This window comes from Oncorhynchus masou, unplaced genomic scaffold (assembly GCF_036934945.1).
Source record: "Oncorhynchus masou masou isolate Uvic2021 unplaced genomic scaffold, UVic_Omas_1.1 unplaced_scaffold_1709, whole genome shotgun sequence".
NCBI classification, from domain to species: Eukaryota; Metazoa; Chordata; class Actinopteri; order Salmoniformes; family Salmonidae; genus Oncorhynchus; species Oncorhynchus masou.
The window spans coordinates 9,492-28,548 of NW_027016699.1; the positions used below are offsets into that span (position 1 = coordinate 9,492).

The following is a 19,057-nucleotide window of genomic DNA, read 5'->3' on the forward strand; positions in this document are numbered from 1 at the left end:
CATGTAATTGTCTGGCAACAGCTCTGGTGGACGTTCCTGCAATCATGCAAATTGCACACTCCCTCATAACTTGAGACATCTGTGGCATTGTGTTGACAAAACTACACCATTTAGTGGCCTTTTATCCCCAGCGGTTTAATCAACTTCTTGACATGCCACACCTGTCAGGTGGATGGATTATCTCAGCAAAGTTAAAATGCTCACTAACTGGTAAAATACATTTGTGCACAAAACGTGAGAAATAAGTTGTGTATGGAACTTTTCAGGGATCTTTTATTTCAGCTCATGAAACATGGGACCAACACTTAATGTTATTTATACTTTGGTTCATTTTCAGTCCCTATACCCACAATGTATTTGTCTGAAACAGTGGGTAAACTGCCTACCCTCTCAGCAGAGGCAATTTTACACAAACACATGCAAAACAGGTAGCCGACATTAAATATATGGGTTCAAGCAAACGTCGACACCCAAGTTCATGAGCTGTCCATTAGTCATGAGTTGAATGCGTGGCATTTTCACCGATCACACGACAAAACACCTTTCATTACATTGTTTTGTAATTAAGAAATATAACTTACGGTTCCTGGATCTCTGAAAATGCCTACGGTCACATTTGTCTCGCTGTGAGAATAGTTGTGTACACAAATCCAAAAATATAGGCCTATGCCATTGCATAATCAAATGCTTCCAACCAAAAGTAAACTATAGGCCTACCATTGGTGTCTAGCTGAAGGCTAGTTGTCTGGAGCAATTTGACCAGTCAAATGTGATCCCTGATTATCAAATCAACCAACACTGAAATAGCCTGTTAATGACACTTCCATCAATGAACAAGCTGGACCACCGCCAACTTTAAAGATTTTAATTGGCTGAATCACTTCTACCAGGATATGACTTGTGCCAACTGTCGTAGTGCAATCTAGACCTATGCCACGTTCTGATGGGACTAATAACAATTTAGCATTTCAGTCACACAACTTGACACTGGCTGATGCAGTGTGTTGTGAAAGGTCAGAATTGGGGTACCTGTTAAACAGCCTTAAAAGCATCCAGGTAAAATTTGTATAACGCCTTAAATTCTAGGCATAACCAAGTGGTCAGACACTCATTCTAACACCCTTTGAATTCACAGACATTGAAACAGCATGGTAAAAAAAGCAGCAATAGCCTTAGATTGTTCTGTCTACAGAGGCTTTAAGATCTAGGATGAGTAGGAGTCATGTAGGAGCCATTGATTTGGACTAATATAGCTTAATGCCACTAGCTTGCTTTACTCCATTTCTAGTAAAACTAGCCTCAACATGGTCACACGCGGGGGCGTATGCCTTATGGCTAACGAGACGTGGTGTGATCACAGAAACATATAGGAACTCAAATCCTTCTGTTCACCTGATTTAGAATTCCTCACAATCAAATGTAGACCGCATTATCTACCAAGAGAATTCTCTTCGATTATAATCACAGCCGTATATATTCCCCCCCAAGCAGACACATCGATGGCTCTGAACAAACTTTATTTGACTCTTTGCAAACTGGAATCCATACATCCTGAGGCTGCATTCATTGTAGCTGGGGATTTTAACAAGGCTAATCTGAAAACTAGACTCCCTAAAATGTATCAGCATATCGATTGCGCCACCAGGGCTGGCAAAACCTTGGATCATTGTTATTCTAACTTCCGCGACGCATATAAGGCCCTGCCCCGCCCCCCTTTCGGAAAAGCTGACCACGACTCCATTTTGCTGATCCCTGCCTACAGACAGAAACTAAAACAAGAAGCTCCCACGCTGAGGTCTGTCCAACGCTGGTCCGAACGAGCTGATTCCACACTCCAAGACTGCTTCCATCACGTGGACTGGGACATGTTTCGTATTGCGTCAGGCAACAACATTGACGAATACGCTGATTCGGTGTGCGAGTTCATTAGAACGTGCGTTGAAGATGTCGTTCCCATAGCAACGATTAAAACATTCCCTAACCAGAAACCGTGGATTGATGGCAGCATTCGCGTGAAACTGAAAGCGCGAACCACTGCTTTTAATCAGGGCAAGGTGACCGGTAATATGACCGAATACAAACAGTGCAGCTATTCCCTCCGTAAGGCTATCAAACAAGCTAAGCGTCAGGATAGAGACAAAGTAGATTCTCAATTCAACTGCTCAGACACAAGAGGTATGTGGCAGGGTCTACAGTCAATCACGGACTAGAAGAAGAAATCCAGTCCAGTCACGGACCAGGATGTCTTGCTCCCAGGCAGACTAAATAACTTTTTTGCCCGCTTTGAGGACAATACAGTGCCACTGACACGGCCTGCAACGGAAACATGCGGTCTCTCCTTCACTGCAGCCGAGGTGAGTAAAACATTTAAACGTGTTAACCCTCGCAAGGCTGCAGGCCCAGACGGCATCCCCAGCCGCGCCCTCAGGGCATGCGCAGACCAGCTGGCTGGTGTGTTTACGGACATATTCAATCAATGCCTACACCAGTCTGCTGTTCCCACATGCTTCAAGAGGGCCACCATTGTTCTTGTTCCCAAGAAAGCTAAGGTAACTGAGCTAAACGACTACCGCCCCGTAGCACTCACTTCCGTCATCATGAAGTGCTTTGAGAGACTAGTCAAGGACCATATCACCTCCACCCTACCTGACACCCTAGACCCACTCCAATTTAGGTGGTAATAGGTCCACAGACGATGCAATCTCAACCACACTGCAGACTGCCCTAACCCATCTGGACAAGAGGAATACCTATGTGAGAATGCTGTTCATCGACTACAGCTCGCCATTTAACACCATAGTACCCTCCAAGCTCGTCATCAAGCTCGAGACCCTGGGTCTCGACCCCGCCCTCTGCAACTGGGTACTGGACTTCCTGACGGGCCGAATTCACCCCCAGGTGGTGAGGGTAGGCAACAACATCTCCACCCCGCTGATCCTCAACACTGATCCTCCTGTACTCCCTGTTCACCCACGACTGCGCGGCAACGCACGCCTCCAACTCAATCATCAAGTTTGCGGACGACACAACAGTGGAAGGCTTGATTACCAACAACGACGAGACGGCCTACAGGGAGGAGGTGAGGGCCCTCGGAGTGTGGTGTCAGGACAATAACCTCACACTCAACGTCAACAAAACTAAGGAGATGATTGTGGACTTCAGGAAACAGCAGAGGGAATACCCCCCTATCCACATCGATGGAACAGTAGTGGAGAGGGTAGTAAGTTTTAAGTTCCTCGGCATACACACCACAGACAAACTGAATTGGTCCACTCACACAGACAGCATCGTGAAGAAGGCGCAGCAGCGCCTCTTCAACCTCAGGAGGCTGAAGAAATTCGGCTTGTCACCAAAAGCACTCAAATTCTACAGATGCACAATTGTGAGGATCATGGCGGGCTGTATCACCGCCTGGAACGGCAACTGCTCCGCCCACAACCGTAAGGCTCTCCAGAGGGTAGTGAGGTCTGCACAACGTATCACCGGGGGCAAACTACCTGCCCTCCAGGACACCTACACCACCCGATGTTACAGGACGGCCATAAAGATCATTGTGCTGCCATCTTGTTAGAAGGTAGATTATTTTATTACAATGGTTAAATTGGATTTTCATTGTGTTCAATGGTGTTATTTGCCCCCTTGTGGCGCTTTCTGGTACTTAGAAAGACGACGCAAACAGAAGTACAGAATTTGTTTTGCACGCATAGAAGCAGCTACAAACAATGCTACGGTGCAGGTCTTTCAATGTCGTTATTTCTTGTCACGCTTCAGCCTTGGAAAAATATGTTTGTAAGTTCGATTCAAGCATTTAGCTAATGATGATAATCTTGACAGAATTGCTTACATATCAATGTTGGTTGCATTTACTCACAAATTGCAATGCCTTTAATGTATGTCGTTAGCTGTATTACTTTGCTCATGCGTCATGCAAACGAATTGTAAAATACTGTAGTTTTGTTACTGTTTCTAGTGTAATATGCTTTGTTATTCTACATAGATGGTTATACATTAGAGTAATGAAAGGAGCCAATTACCATATGGTTAACAATCAGCTGTGGTTTGGCATCATGCCAGATGCATGTTACCTTAGCGCGTGCTTTGTATGTATGCAACTTCAAATGTTTAATGTACAGCTACAGTATGTCGGTGTGATTTGAATACTAGAGTATATTCTTTTCTGTATTTTGCAGTTTCACAAACGTTTTCAATATATTCAAGAAAAGTCACGCCTTGGGAGTTTTATTGAAGACTTTGTTAGCTCTGTCGAGTTTTGCATGGGAACGCAACTCAAGGGCAGAATAATCAAGAACAACCACCCGAGCCACTGTCTGTTCACCCCGCTATCATCCAGAAGGCGAGGTCAGTACAGGTGCATCAAAGCTGGGACCGAGAGACTGAAAAACAGCTTCTCGCTCAAGGCCATCAGACTATTAAACAGCAACCACTAACATTGAGTGGCTGCTGCCAACACACTGACTCAATTCCAGCCACTTGAATAATGGGAAAGGATGTAAAATCACTAGCCACTTTAAACAATGCTACCTAATATGTTTACATACCCTACATTATTCATCTCATTTGTATACATATACTGTACTCTATATCTACTGCATCCTTATGTAATACTTGTATCACTAGCCACTTTGTTTACATACTGTATCTTGCTTTTGCTGCTCTGCACCATCACTCATATATCTTTATGTACATGTTCTTTATCCCCTTACACGTGTGTGTATAGGACAGTAGTTTTGGAATTGTTAGATTACTGCATTGTCGGAACTGGAAGCACAAGCATTGCTACACTCGCATTAACATCTGCTAACCATGTATGTGACAAATAATTTGATTTGACCTTGCTGCCAAAATGCAGTTTATGGATCCGTGTGCTTAGATTCAGGCCCCATCCTGCAGCAGTTGACCAAAAGTGGCAGGGTGGCCACAATTAGAATTGCTGATCACCCCTTAAAGGCCAACATGCGTCTTAAGTGACATAAATGCTTTGTGTGCAACGCTGTCACCTAGCCAACCTAGTTACCAAACTAAGTCCTCACTTGTGATATAATCCCCAAACTGGATGCAGCCACATCCCATAACAGTCAGGACAAGGTACAGCTTGTAAGAACATATTTATTAAGAACCAGACTTATTTATATTCAAAAACACCACAATCACGCCGATTCAGTCAGTGGTTTCATTTGTTCCTGTGGAGAGAATAAAATGAAGTTCGATCAAGGAATATGACATGTAGAACAGATCTCTCCATCTCATACCATTGTATGGAGAGTGACTGGGGTCTGGGCCTAAGTGGTTCCTTTAGGTTGGTTCATTTGCCAGCTGAAGACTTTGACGTATTTAGCCCTAGGGTTGATGCCAGGCATTTCCCTCCCAGGACTAAGGCCTGTGCTGGAAGTAGTTGTGGAGGTCAACGGTCTTCTGGTGGTGGGTGGAAAGGTGGGCTGAAATGCTATGATTGGACAGAGAGTCAGGTGTAAAAAGCTGTAGCAGTTACCACCCTCTTTAGCTGCACAACTACCGAACACTTACTTGTTACGGCTTCTCTAGTCAAGATGGTGCCAACTCCCGGAGAGTCTGCATCAAACCGCCAATATGCAAACAGCTTGTATAGGTCACTCAGTGGATAGACACACCGAACTGTCACCCTAAAAAGAGAACTGAACATTACAGCCACAAGTGCCTGTAGTGGGAGTTAATGACTTTAATTCAACCTATGAGGTAGTAGATTATCAGTGAAGTCACGTACACAGAGGCAGTATCCCTGGTTTTGACTGGTGCGTTCACAGATTGGCTCTTGTGCTCAACGTTGATATCATTTTCGTAGGTAACATGCTGATGGTCAACCTAGATGACAAGAGGACGTCACAAGCCTGAACATGATTCATTGAATATCAAACTGTTGCAAGCCATGTCTAAACTAAATGGTTGTTCCCTGGTCAGGCTTCATGAGACACCTGTAAGTCAAAGTTTGAATATTAATTTAAATATTCAGCCTGTATGCTGACGGTTTGAGATGGAGGCTTGCTGATCTCGTGGACCGATTCTGCGCCTTAACCAATGACGGGATGCATTGATAACAGCAGTAGTTCCAGCGTTTATTTTGCAGATTTGGAAGCATCAGGATTGGGCAAATTCTAAGACATATGTAACCAGAACTAAGTCATGCAGCTGAACAAATTAAGCAAGATGAGTTCTGGGTTACCAGGTTAGATGCTGACAAACTTATTTGAAGTATTCACTGGTAGGGCCAGTCTCTTGAATGATTCAAATTGTATGGGTTGGACAGTTATACCTGGACCCTGGTACCACAGGTGTGGAGTCCAAAGCTAAAGAGAACCCTGGTGTCATCTGTCTCTTGAGGCCTGCAGGTGGAGTCCAGGAGAAAGGTTCCGTTGGGTTCAGCTCCAGCCAGAGTCACATCAGTAACCACTGTCACCACCCCTTCAGTGGAACACACTAGAGAAAGTTGTGTTAGAGCTGGGCTGGAACAAAGTGAATGATCAACACTAATCAGTCAGGCAATAAATTAAGTTGCAGGCAAAGATGAGGCACTAGTAGTTACCTATGACCTCAGTAGTCTGGAAGAGACAAGCTTTGGCCAAGGAACTCTTGACCTCCAAGGTCTTAGGAAGTCGTGAGTGAATTTCAAATGAGCCGTAGAACTGCTTCAAATTGATGTCCTGGGGAAAAAGAGCAGGTACATTTGAAATAATTTAACTCCTACTCTTACTTGCGCTTTAATTGTCTTGTCATTTGCTCGACTACTAAACATCTCACCTTATAAGTGTAGCCAACAGAGAAGAGGGGCACTTCCAGGGTCAGACTCTTGCTGTCATTCTGCATGATGTAGCCCCGCTTGGCTGCCAGATTTGTGGTCAGAATGTAGGGGCCAACACCCACCTCCCACAGGTAGTCAAATGGCTTATGGGCCATCTGGAACCTGATGCTTTTTTCATTGCAAACGCCTTTGAAGACCGGAGGAACTGACGAAGAGAAGATCGGCCCAATAGTTTAGTCAATAGTGCCAAAATGACATCAGGGGTGAACAGCGGTAGAGCGCTGGGCTGCGTCCACATTAGGCAGAGGTCAGAACCAGAAGGCTCGGAAGCCCACCTTGAGAATTATCACTTCCAGCCCAGGTCTCTTAATTAACTTCAAGTCAACTTACAGACATTATTGAACTGAGCCACGACTGAGGTCAGGTAGTAGTAAGGCTCCTCTTGAGGCAGGATGACCAACGTGTAGTTGATGGCCAACGAGAACTGAAGAAGCCCCTCTGGAGAGTACTATGGATATGAACTCAATTAGAAACAAATCTTACATCCACATTTTGGGGGTGAATCTGAGGTCCCCAAAACCCATTGAAGAAAGTTCAGGGGAGGAACCTTGGATATCCTCCAATGCGAAGTGTCATGAGAATTTTCTATCCCAATGATTATAACCACAATCAAGCTTTGACCAATTCCAGAGGTTTCTAAGACCCTGGGTTTAATAAATAGAAGACTCAGCTTATGCAAAAGGAAGTCCTTCATTCACGAGAAGGTGCTAAGAAACATAATGCGCACAGCCTTCTATATAACTCCAACAAGTGCATCCGTTCCTCCCTGGGGGGGAGAAACTCCTGTCCTTGGTCTCAGTACAAAAGCATGTATTGTCAGTTCCTCTTTATCACACAAACACCAAGTTCCCACAATATTCTAGTATTATGTCTAAACACATCTAAGCTTCTGTAACTTAGGGTGAAATACTTCAGTCATTACTCTTAATGTCATTCAGAATCTCGTATTACTTTAAACATAAATTCCCTTATCTAGAAGCCATGAGGAAATACTGAGAAAACCACAGTAGTTCATTAGAGTGTTAAAATAAGTATCTCTTTACCAGCTGGTGAACAGCAGCATCCTCAAATGGCACCCTGAGAATGTAGGCATGAAGGTTACTATTGGGCTGGGGGACCGTGGTTATGACGAGGCCACTTTTATTCGCCTCTAGTATGGTGAAGGTGTGACCATTGAGCTTCACAGCCACCAGGTCAACATCGTAGTGGAGGTTCCCCAGGTAAACAGTAAACACACGATCCTCAAGGACTGTTTCTGTGGTGGGAGAAGGACAACAGGGTCATGAGCAATCATGACCATGGAGCTGAAGACCCACTTCGGATTGGCTAGTAGAACTCCTACGGTTAATGATGGAGAGGTGCTGGATCAGAAGGGGTGTGTTCATGGGCCTGTGGAGGCGGAGTCTGGTCTCCACACCACAGTCATCAAGAAAGATTTGTTCATAGTAGAGATGGACCACATAGAACTCATGGTACATGTTGGCCATCACAAAGCTCTGGAAGAGTTGAAACTGTTATGAAGCATCTGCCATGAGGTTATATGGTACAAAGTAGAATATTTAAGGTGTACAGAGGACATGAGTGACTGAAGACATTTGCAGCTTCTCTACATCAGAATACAAGGTAAGCATCTGCATGTAAAAGGTCAGATGCCGGCCTAGTATGCTACTGACTTTTCTGTATCCTCCGGCAGCGTTGAAGGGGATGCTGATCTGGACAGTGGTGTCACTGATGTCCAGGCTGTAGCCTCGCTCTGCTGTGATGGGCTCATCCAGGAGCTGACCATCCACCCCCATTGAGATCTTGCTGCTCTCCAACCCAGAGAGGCCAGAGACCAGCGGGGACAGCAGAGTGGGGGTCTGCCAGACCAGCCCTGCCCCATCATACATCCCTTCATCTGGAAAGAGATTACAAGTGTTAAGACCCTGTGAGCAATTCTTCCTCTGCAACTGAGTGATCAAAACATCTCACCGATCTGAAATAACCTCATAGGTGAAAGTATTATTTGCTTAACTGTGCCATCACTATTGCTTAAGACAATCCAGTCCCTTCAGGTCTGAACCATGATAATGTGGAACCTGATATTGCACTGGAACTTACTAGTGCTGCACGCAACAATCCAGTCCACCATCATAACCACCCATCTCTGCCTGGAGAACAGTATGGGATGGACCACCTCCACCACTGAACCATTGATCTGGAATTGAATAAAGGATGAAGTGTACTTGCCAACAGTACAAAGGGGGCATTTCAGTAGTCTAAATAAGTGGCTTCCTTCCCATCCTGCATAACCCTGGTTATAAACATTACGCAATGTAAGACCCTCTTGAAATACAGCCACCAGTCTAGGTCGTTAATGTCAAATTAAGCAAGCCTGAAGACAACCAAGATAAAGGATGCCATTGAACGGGACATTTAAATCCTCACCATGGAGACAGACCCCATGACAGACAGTGGTGTGTAGGGTGAGCAGAACACCAGTCTCCCCTGGGTGAGATGGAACACGTAGCCCAGCTCCCGAGCCTCTGAGAGTGACATGGGAATCAGCTGCTGCCCCTCCTGCTGGAACATCACCTGCCAGGTAGATGTGGCAGAGCTGTGGGCCTGATGGGGAACAAGAGACAGGGCATGCATGGTGGTATTGGGGACAAACTGGTGGAGATCGAATTGACAATTTGCCAAATAGCCTTTAGCTTACTTTAGCAAGGGTAGCAGTCCAGGCATCCGTTGTACCAGACAGACAAGAAACGTCACTCCTCATTGACACCTACAGGGTAACATAACACTCTCCTATAAAATACACAAGCCCACCTCCACGAGCCCTGATGCATGGATCTAGACTGTATATCAGTACCTCCATATAGTTCTCCTCACAGCTGACTTCTCTGGGGGACCAGGGTAGAGGGAGGGAGCAGGTTGAATTCACAGAGTAGGTGGCTTCCACTCCAGTCGCATCAATCGTGATTAAGTTAAAGCTAAAAGTGAACACCTCATCGTCCTAAGACACAAAAACAAGACCTTCAACTGAGATGCTGGTAGTAATTTAACTAGAAAATATAATTTTAAAGCCCTTCCCATGGGCACAGATACTCAATGGCTACTCCACATTGGTTCAATGTAATTGAAATGCTGATTTAACCAGTGTGCCCATGGGTTGTGGCTTTGAAAAGACCCCAATGCACAGAAAATATATGAACCTGGTTGTCAGTGTGGCAGGAGAAGTAGGAGGCTCTGAGTTGAGCATGGCCAGGCAGAGGGAGGATACTGAACATGTAGCCACACTCTGACCCATACTGCTCAGTGATGGGGTGAACACCATCAGCATCTAGATAGGGGTAAAGAACTGGGTCAAATCAAATGATTTGAATATGCTCAAGTCCAATACTAAATAAAAATCAGTTTATTCTTAAGTGGTCCAACAGGCACAGTGAGAGACTGAAATATACTGCAGGGAGAGACTTCCTGTCAGCACCAGCTACCAAACCCTGGCCAAGACATGTTAAGATGCCAAGTTCACGAGCTGACCAAACCTGGTTTCAGGCCCATTTTGCATCAGAATTAAGGTTAAAAGTCTACTTACCAACCGCTTCAAAGCGAGGTTCATTCCCAGCAAATGAGAGTTGGGTTGTTACCAACAGGTATCGATCCCGGCATGCAGTCTCAATGGCCCCTATATAGACACACAAGGTGAGAATCTGAAAGGTGGAAACTAAAAGATTCTGACCAACAATTCATACCAGTGTTCTATAGCTTGTATAAAAGGCTCATCTGACCCAATTTAAGTTTCTTACCTCTTGGAAGGTCAGAACATCTTACACAAGGCCATACAGAGAGGAGTACAAATACTCTGTAAGAAAAATGTTAGCACGGGTCAATAAAGTGTGCCAGCATCAACACTTATTCAAAACATTTAAGCCCACCACCAAACTTACCCCAACCAACACCCAAAAGCCATTGCTCCGTTGAAGTGTCTAACCCTAGCCAGTAACAGCTAGTAAACTACACCTGCTAGTTAACACAACATCAACTACCACGCACTGACAGTTTCCTAGACACAAAAAAAATAACCCAAAAACAACAGTTGATAAGTAGCATGTTCTCTGGCACTTTTATATAGGGGTGGTGCTGTGATTGAGGTAATTAATTAGCTAATTGGGTCACATGGTAGGCCAGCTTGCCAGAGCCTAGGGGCGCAGCTCAATAGTCTGAAGTGGATTCCTCTACTCATCTCCTCTCCTTCCCCCTTTCTTAGGATGTGTTTTCCATCTCCACTGAACAACAATATAAACGGATCATGTAAAGTGTTGGTTCCATGTTTCATGAGCAGAAATAAAAGATCCCAGACATTTTCCATACGAACGAAAAGCTTATTTCTATCAAACGTGGTGCACAAATTTGTTTACATCCCTGTTAGTGAGCATTTCTAAGATAATCCATTCACTTGACAGCTGTGGCATATCAAGAAGCTGATTAAACAGCATGATCATTACACAGATGTACCTTGTACTGAAGACAATAATAGGCCACTCTAAAATGTGTCACACAACACAATGTCACAGATATCTCAAGTTTTGAAGGAGAGTGCAATTGGCGTGCTGACTGCAAGAATGTCCACCAGAGCTGTTGCCAGAGAATTGAATGTTAATTTCTCTACCATAAGCCGCATCCACCCGGCCTCACAACCACAGACGTCGTCTTGCGGGCAAGTGGTTTGCTGATGTTAACGTTGATAACAGAGTGCCCATGGTGGTGGTGGGGTTATGGTATTGGCGGCATAAGCTACGGACAACGAACACAATTGCATTTTATCGATGGCAATTTGAATGCATAGAGATACCGTGATGAGATCCTGAGGCCCGTTGTAGTGCCATTTATCACCTCCTGTTTCAGCATAATAATGCACAGCCCCATGTTGCAAGGTTCTGTGCACAATTCCTGGAAGCTGAAAATGTCCCAGTTCTTCCATGGCCTCCATACTCACCAGACATGTCACCCATTGAGCATGTGTGGGATGATCTGAATCGATGTGTATGACAGTGTGTTCCAGTTCTCGCCAATATCCAATAGCTTCGCGCAGCCATTGAAGAGGGGTGGGACAACAGCCTGATCAACTCTATGTGAATGAAATGTGTTGCGCTGCATGAGGCAAATGGTGCTCACACAAGATACTGACTGGTTTTCTGATCCACCCCCCTATTTTCTTTGAAGGCATCTGTGACCAACTGATCCATATCTGTATTCCCAGTCATGTAAAACCCATAGATTAGGTCCTAATTTAATTATTTTAATTGACTGATTTTCTGTAACTCAGTAAAATCTTTGTTGCATTTATATTTTTGTTCAGTATACATAGTCTATGATTGATATTTATACATGTCATTTCATATTCATGGTACAGAATAATCCTTCACTTTGTCTGAGTTTACACAGGCAGCCCAATTCTGATCTTTTTTTCCACTAATTGGTCTTTTGACCGATCACATTAGATCTTTTCAGATCAGATATTTTTCAGAGCTGATCTGATTTTTTTTTTAAATAATCAAAATTGGGCTGCCTGTGTAAATGCAGCCTTTTTGGTGAGTTTAGTGACCCAAGTCAAGAGTTATATTTTCACTTGGCAATGGGCTCATTATATGAAATACATTTAGCTGGGATTTTAACCAACTTCACAAATTTGCAAACATGTTTTCATGTTTTATTGGGCATTCAACCCAGCATCTTCCCTGTAACAGCAATCAAAGCTCCCATCCCAACTATCGCCACACCCACATACTGCCCACTGCCCTGACGTCTGTTGGAGACTAGTGTATTAAATAGGCAGCAGAGGTTAGAGGGCAAAGGTTGAGTTGATAGGGTGTTCAATAGAGACAGTGACGATGTCATTAGCAGGGTAGGGACACTGAACGGTCAGCCTGAAACAAAACACAATTGTTAAGAGAACGGAACATTTGAATGTTAGTGTGTAAATAGTGTGTGTGCGTGCATCCATGTGTGTTGTTACTTGTAGGGAGAGTCTTGCGGATGAGGCCCTCCCTCACCCTCCCTTTGGCATATCAGACCATGACTATCTACCTGCTTCCTGTTTACAGACAAAATCTCAAAACAGGAAGTACCAGTGACGTGCTCAATACAGAAGTGGTCTGTTGAAGCAGACACAAGGCTACAAGACTGTTTTGCTAGTACAGACTGGAATATGTTCTGGGATTCATCCAATAGCATCAAGGTGTTTACCACATCAGTCACGGGCTTCATCAATAAGTGCATAGATGACTTCATCCCCACAGCAACTTCGCGAACGAACCAAAACCATGGATTACAGGCAATATCGGTGCTCTGCTAAAGGCTATAGCTACTGCTTACAAGAAAGCCCGCTACGATCTCCAATGAGACATCAAACATTCAAAAGGACAATATGGGAGGAAGGTGGAATCCTATTAGACCGGATCTCACTCTCCGTGGCTGATGAAAGTAAAGCTTTTAAAAAGTTTAAACTCACAAGGCCACCGGGCCAGACGGAATACCAGTGAGCGTTCTTGGAGAATGTGCAGAGACCAGCAAGTGTCTTCACTGACATTTCCACTCTCTCTTTGTCCCAGTCGTTAAACCCAACACGTTTCAAGTTACTACCATTTTCCCTGTTCCCAAGAACTCCAAGGTAACCTGCCGAAATGAATATCGCCCTGTAGCACTCAACTGTAATTATCAAGTTCATTGAAAAGGCTGGTCATAACACATCAACACCATCATCCTAGACACCCTGAGCCCATTTCAATTTTCATATCGCCCCAACAGTTCCACAGATTACGCAATCTCAAATGCACTTCACAATGCCCTCTCCAACCTGGACAACAGGAGAAATAACTGGGTGGACAGCCCATTACAACACTGGGGCCAAGCCCCCTGCCATCCAGGATCTCTGTATCTGGCGGTGTCAGAGGAAGGACTAAAAATGGCCAAAGACTTCATTCACTCAAGCCATAGACCGTTCACTCTGCTACCGTCCGGCAATCGATACCGGAGCATCAGCTCTTAGACCGACAGGCTCAGAGACCGCTTCTACCACCAAGCCATAAGACTGCTACATACTTAATGAAATGGTTACACAGACTATATGCATTGACCCTATCTTGCACTGACTCAACACACACTCACAAGTATTCAGCGTATGTGACAAGTATAATACATGTTTTTACATTTTAGTAATTTAGCAACACTCTTATCCAGAGCAATTAGGGTTAAGTGTCTTTCTCAAGGGCACAGCGGCAGATATTTCACTTAGTCGGCACTGGGATCTGAACCAGCAACCTTTCGGTTACTGGCCCAACGCTCTTAACCGTTGTTTCAAATGTATTCTGACATTACTGAAAGTGTAGGTATTTTAACATTACTATTGTTTAACAGACAACAACACTTTTGATCAATGAAATATTGAATCAGTCGTCTTCCTCAAATGAAGGGGATGATGAAATCTTTGCAAGAGGGAGTGGATCTGATTTCATTGGTCCTCAAGTCGCAGCTCAGGCAATATATTCAGGATAAATTGATTTAACCCCGAGTAAGCCTGCCCCGAGCAGGTTACTTATGAACGATTAATTGGCATAAAATTTTACCTGGCTAAAAAGGTGAGCCACTTTCTTGGTACTGGTTATCCCAAGTTGAACTCAGAGTTGACCAAAGTTATCTAGAACTCCTGAAATCTGATTCGTAGTATCGGGCTCTGATTCTCATACAGTACACTAGCAAATTCCCCTCAACCTAGATGAGACATAATATACTTTATACTTAACACGTATGTTTATTTCATAACACCAACTGGAACTGGTGATATGCCCACAGATGTTTGTATTGACCATTATGTTGGTAACAATTGAATAAACTCGAACCAACAACTGTATTCTAACGAGAAGTAAGAGAAGTCTGATTTCCAACTGTGGCTCAACACACACACACTCTCACGGTAGATAAAGCCTGACTCAGACTAGACATTGTAAATCTGGGACACTAATTAGTATGATATTGTAATGGCCTCTATAAATCATAAATGAGCGAATGTCCACAACAGTTCTTGAGTCCTTCAATGAAAACTCACAGGCTCGTGCAAATGTACCATGCACAAAGAAAAAGCCAGATTACAACCTGCGGTGCCCTGACCCCCTGCCCAGATCCCCTGCCCCCCACATAACTGACCAGGAGGGTCGCTACACAGCCCCCTCACCACAAAGTCCCTTGTTCCAGAGGGAACAAAAAGTCCCGGAAGCGACCCGGAGGTCTCCTTTTTTTCCTACGCGGGTGTGATGGGGCTCACAGGCATAGGGGGTTCAGTCTGTGGTAGGGGGCTATCCCTCTGTGGCACCGGGGACACAGCCTGTGGCTCTGGGGAACCACTCAGTGACATAGGGGGTATAGGAGGAGCGGGACTTCTGGAGCTCTAACTGTGGGCAGAATATAATTTCCAGAGGGAGGGGATTGGGGCGAAGAGGCCCCTCTGTATGGGGATTACCTGCCACATTTCTCCCTCTGGGAGGCAGCTGTACCCAGTACACCATCTTCTCCCATCCTATCCAGGACCATGCACCGTCCCACCCAGTGACTCTCCAGCTTGGGGCAACTACGTTTCTTTCTTTCTTTCTCATCAAAGATGATGGCCAGCTGCTGTGCTATCGTTTTGTTGAAGTGCTCCACGAGGCCATCGCTCTAAGGGTGAGGCGGAGTGGTGCGGCTTTTGTGCCTATCCAGCCACTCACACATGGTGACGAACACACGGGACTGTCGCTGTGAATGGACTCAGCGACAAGCCTGCTGAACATATGGCTGTGAGGGCATCGACGATGGTCTCTGCTTCCTGGAGTGTAGGTTTCAGGCCATTTTGTGAAATAGTCCATGGTCGAGAAACACCCAGCGGTTTCCACGGTCTGTGGTGGGGTACGGCCCGACTACATCCACTCCCAAACTGTCCAATCCCTACTCCTCCATGCATGCCCTAGAGCACAGCCTCCCACAGTGCTTTGGGGACCACCACCTGCCACCTATCCTCTCCTGTAGCTGGCTCCTTCCATGCTCACTGTAGCATGCCATCAGCCAGCCGCACCTCCACCCACTCTAGCACTGGCTGCAGATCTGTGTCCTGCTGCTGCCTCCATTTAGCCAATTTGACAGCCTGCAGCTCACAGCAGACAGGCACGCTCACCTGGCATACTGAGGCTCCGACCCCCTCCTCCGCACACAGCTCTCTCTCATGGGCCTCTCTCAGCTCCCGTGTGCAGTACAGGGCCGGCGTTAGAGTGGCCCGATGTACAACTGTGAAGGCGTACAGCTGGATCTCCTCCAACCAGCATGCGACCTGCCCCTCTGGCTCTTTAAAAAACATGAGCCACTGGAGTGTGGAGTGATAACTCCTAACAGTGAAGGGCAAGCCACACAGGTAGTACTTGAAGTGTTTGATGGACTACAAACCTCCTGTAGTACGAGACCAGGAAGCTCTTCAGCTGCTGCTGGTTAGTGGGAATGGGCCAGTCTTGGACAGCCCACACTTTGTCCTCCATAGTGCTGATTCCCTCTTCCCCCACTTGGTGCCCCAAGGACACCTCTCTCCTCATGAAGTGAGATTGCTCAGGGGGGAGCTTCAGGCCTGCGGCAGCCACCCTTTCCAGCACTCCATAGCGCCCCCAGGACAGACTGGAAGGAGCTGCCATGGGCCAGGATGTCGTCAAGGTAGACCAGACACTCCTGTTGGGGAATGCCAGCCAGCACCCTATCAATCAACCGCCCAAAAGTAGCTGGAGCGTTGCGCAAGCCGAAGAACAGGACCTTGAACTCCTTACATTTCTAATCTAATCATATCTTAATCCTAACAATAATCCTAAATCACCACAGATGTCCTATATTCCTGTTAAATTTAATACTATTTAAAAAACTCCTAGTAATCAAACAAATTCAAAACAAATGCTAATCATATCAAAATCCTTCCTACACTAACAAGCTCTTTCCTTCAGGGACCCTCAGTATTCTATCTGACAATAACATGAATTTAATATATGTTGCAAAGTGTGGAATACCTTATCTACAGTAATTTATCACCCCTAAGAACTGAAACTTATTTTTCTATGTAGTTCCCTGCCCTATTGGCTTAATATATCTCCTATCCAAACCTCAATGTATCTCATCTTCCCCTATTTATTCTCAATGATAAATAGGATTTTTTTCTCTCTGTTACAATACCAAATCATTAATAGCCCATTCAAAAACTTCACAGCTAATATTGTAAATCAGAATCCTGAAACACGTTCTCTTCAGTGATTCAAACAATAATTCCAAACCCCTAACCAAAACTCCATTATAATGAATTTACCTGAAAACTAGTTACCTTAACTAGTAACTCAATATGACATTCATTATACCAAAGACTCCCCCCTGAGGCTGATCAGACCTCAGAAGACAGTCATGATAAGGTCAATAAGTCAACTCACCCTTTTATAGTCAAGTTCTATACTACATTAGACATATTAAAGAACCCTTTATCCTTAAAATCAAAATTCACTTGTGTAATTTAAAACTCATAAAATAAAAACTCATAAAATTCCATAGTTGAGCGTGCCTCTTTAAAATACCTTTGCACCAAAACAAATAGTCCTAAATGTTTTATGTGTATTTATTTGCAAACCTTAATGATTAATCAAAACTTCCAGGCCTTTCCCAATTTGGTCGTTTATGGCCTCATTCTCCAAGATTATAATCCCAGATATTTAATAACAATGTAACGTATTTTCCCTTGGCTCCTTCAACTCAAATATTTTAGATAACATCCATCTGTCCCAGTATGAAGAATCCTACTTAAACACACAAGAACAAATGCTTAATTAAGTTAAATCAACTCCTAGAATAACCAAACTTCAGTACCCAAATAAACAAAGCACTTTTACCAGCAAAAAACAAACTATACAAAAACTCACTACTATAACGCTTCAGATGATAAAATTACTCAAACTCACGTTTACATCTCAATAAAACAAAACACCCTCTGCGTGTTCTTCCAGAAATACAACTTGCCCCTGTTACATATGTCTACGTATCAAGGGAAAAGCTCAAATAACCAAATTCAACCTAGCTAGTTTCCCGAAACATATACAATTATGTTTTATTATAGAGGTTGCTTTTCAACATTAATACCCTAACATTGTTCCACATAATGGAAACAGTGCTCAAATTCACTGGTGTTACATAAACAATCAAACCAGGAATCAATAACCATCAGAATCCATTATCATGATGTTTTACGATTCAGACATTCAATCTCCCTTTCTCATGGCCTAATTACAGTCCAGATAAACGCCACAAATCAACGATACCCAGCTAGCGAATGAGCTGCTAGTTTTTAGCATTTTCCTGACGACTTACATACTCCTTTTAAAAATGTATTTCGACATTTTGATCAACTTCTGAAAAGTGACTCAACAATAATGCACGCATTTTCCTTCTAAAAGACACAAACCATTTTCTCCGTTACCCCCAGTCACGACATCATTTCCGTGGCGACGAAAGCCTCGCGAGTGATGTCATCAACAATCGCTCAACCTCGACTCAATTCGCAACGATTTTCAATGAATTGTTGGCTGTCGACAACAACAGTATTGCGGGTTCGATGAACCAACCCTAATTTATCACATCTGTTGAATCCTGAATTAGAGTTTACAACATCAATCAACATTCCTCATCTCCCAATTCGCTAAATTTATAAGAACATTTCGATGGGCACAAATCGTAATTATTTCCCCGTTATTATTCAGAATTCATTTGATTTTAGTTACTGTCTCGTCTTTGATTTATCATTTTAATTACGACTCTATTCCCAATATATTATTCCCAACAGATAATTTAGTGAACAGACATCGCTTCACCCTTATTTTAAGTTGAATGAATTAGTCTTTCAATTTGAACCAAACAAACTATTTAATACGTTCAGTTTATATCTTATACCAATATTCGTGACTATAACTTTTACTAGTGACGATAACTATAACTTTCTCTGCATAACAATTTAATTACCACCAAGAACTCAGATACATATATATTTTTAATTAACGCCTCGGCTGGGAACCGAACCCTTGATCGCATTTTGTAAGACTGCTACGCTCACCACTGTACCAGCAATGCTATGGACCTGACTGAGATTCTCCGCAAATAGACCCATTTTACAGTTATCTGTAG

At 44.0% G+C, this 19,057-nt stretch overlaps 1 protein-coding gene and 1 long non-coding RNA gene across 2 annotated transcripts; both read right to left on the minus strand.

Annotated features, from left to right (window-relative positions):
• Positions 1-5,111: 5,111 nt before the first annotated feature.
• Positions 5,112-9,487, minus strand: LOC135539038 (uncharacterized). Its single transcript, XM_064964922.1, has 13 exons — positions 9,281-9,487; positions 8,954-9,050; positions 8,527-8,750; positions 8,196-8,349; positions 7,897-8,108; positions 7,184-7,301; positions 6,793-7,025; positions 6,578-6,695; positions 6,308-6,471; positions 5,762-5,859; positions 5,545-5,660; positions 5,271-5,464; positions 5,112-5,201 (listed from the first exon to the last, which is right to left on the minus strand). The coding sequence occupies exons 1-12, from the start codon at positions 9,485-9,487 to the stop codon at positions 5,301-5,303; spliced, it is 1,905 nt and encodes a 634-aa protein (XP_064820994.1). The 3' UTR covers positions 5,112-5,201; positions 5,271-5,300.
• Positions 9,488-9,550: 63 nt separating this feature from the next.
• Positions 9,551-18,392, minus strand: LOC135539045 (uncharacterized). The gene is made up of 6 exons (XR_010455538.1): positions 18,342-18,392; positions 10,645-10,700; positions 10,434-10,523; positions 10,051-10,178; positions 9,708-9,851; positions 9,551-9,620 (listed from the first exon to the last, which is right to left on the minus strand). It is a non-coding gene; the product is annotated as an uncharacterized LOC135539045 (long non-coding RNA).
• Between the last annotated feature and the right edge of the window lie 665 nt (positions 18,393-19,057).

Excerpts from the sequence above, each read along its gene's own strand:
- LOC135539038 (XM_064964922.1), bottom strand. The coding sequence starts at position 9,487 with ATGCATGCCCTGTCTCTTGTTCCCCATCAGGCCCACAGCTCTGCCACA. Across the intron at positions 5,860-6,307 it reads CCTGTGGTACCAGGGTCCAG|GTTGACCATCAGCATGTTAC; the intron begins GTATAACTGTCC and ends CTTGTCATCTAG. Across the intron at positions 5,661-5,761 it reads ACCAGGGATACTGCCTCTGT|GGTGACAGTTCGGTGTGTCT; the intron begins GTACGTGACTTC and ends TTCTCTTTTTAG.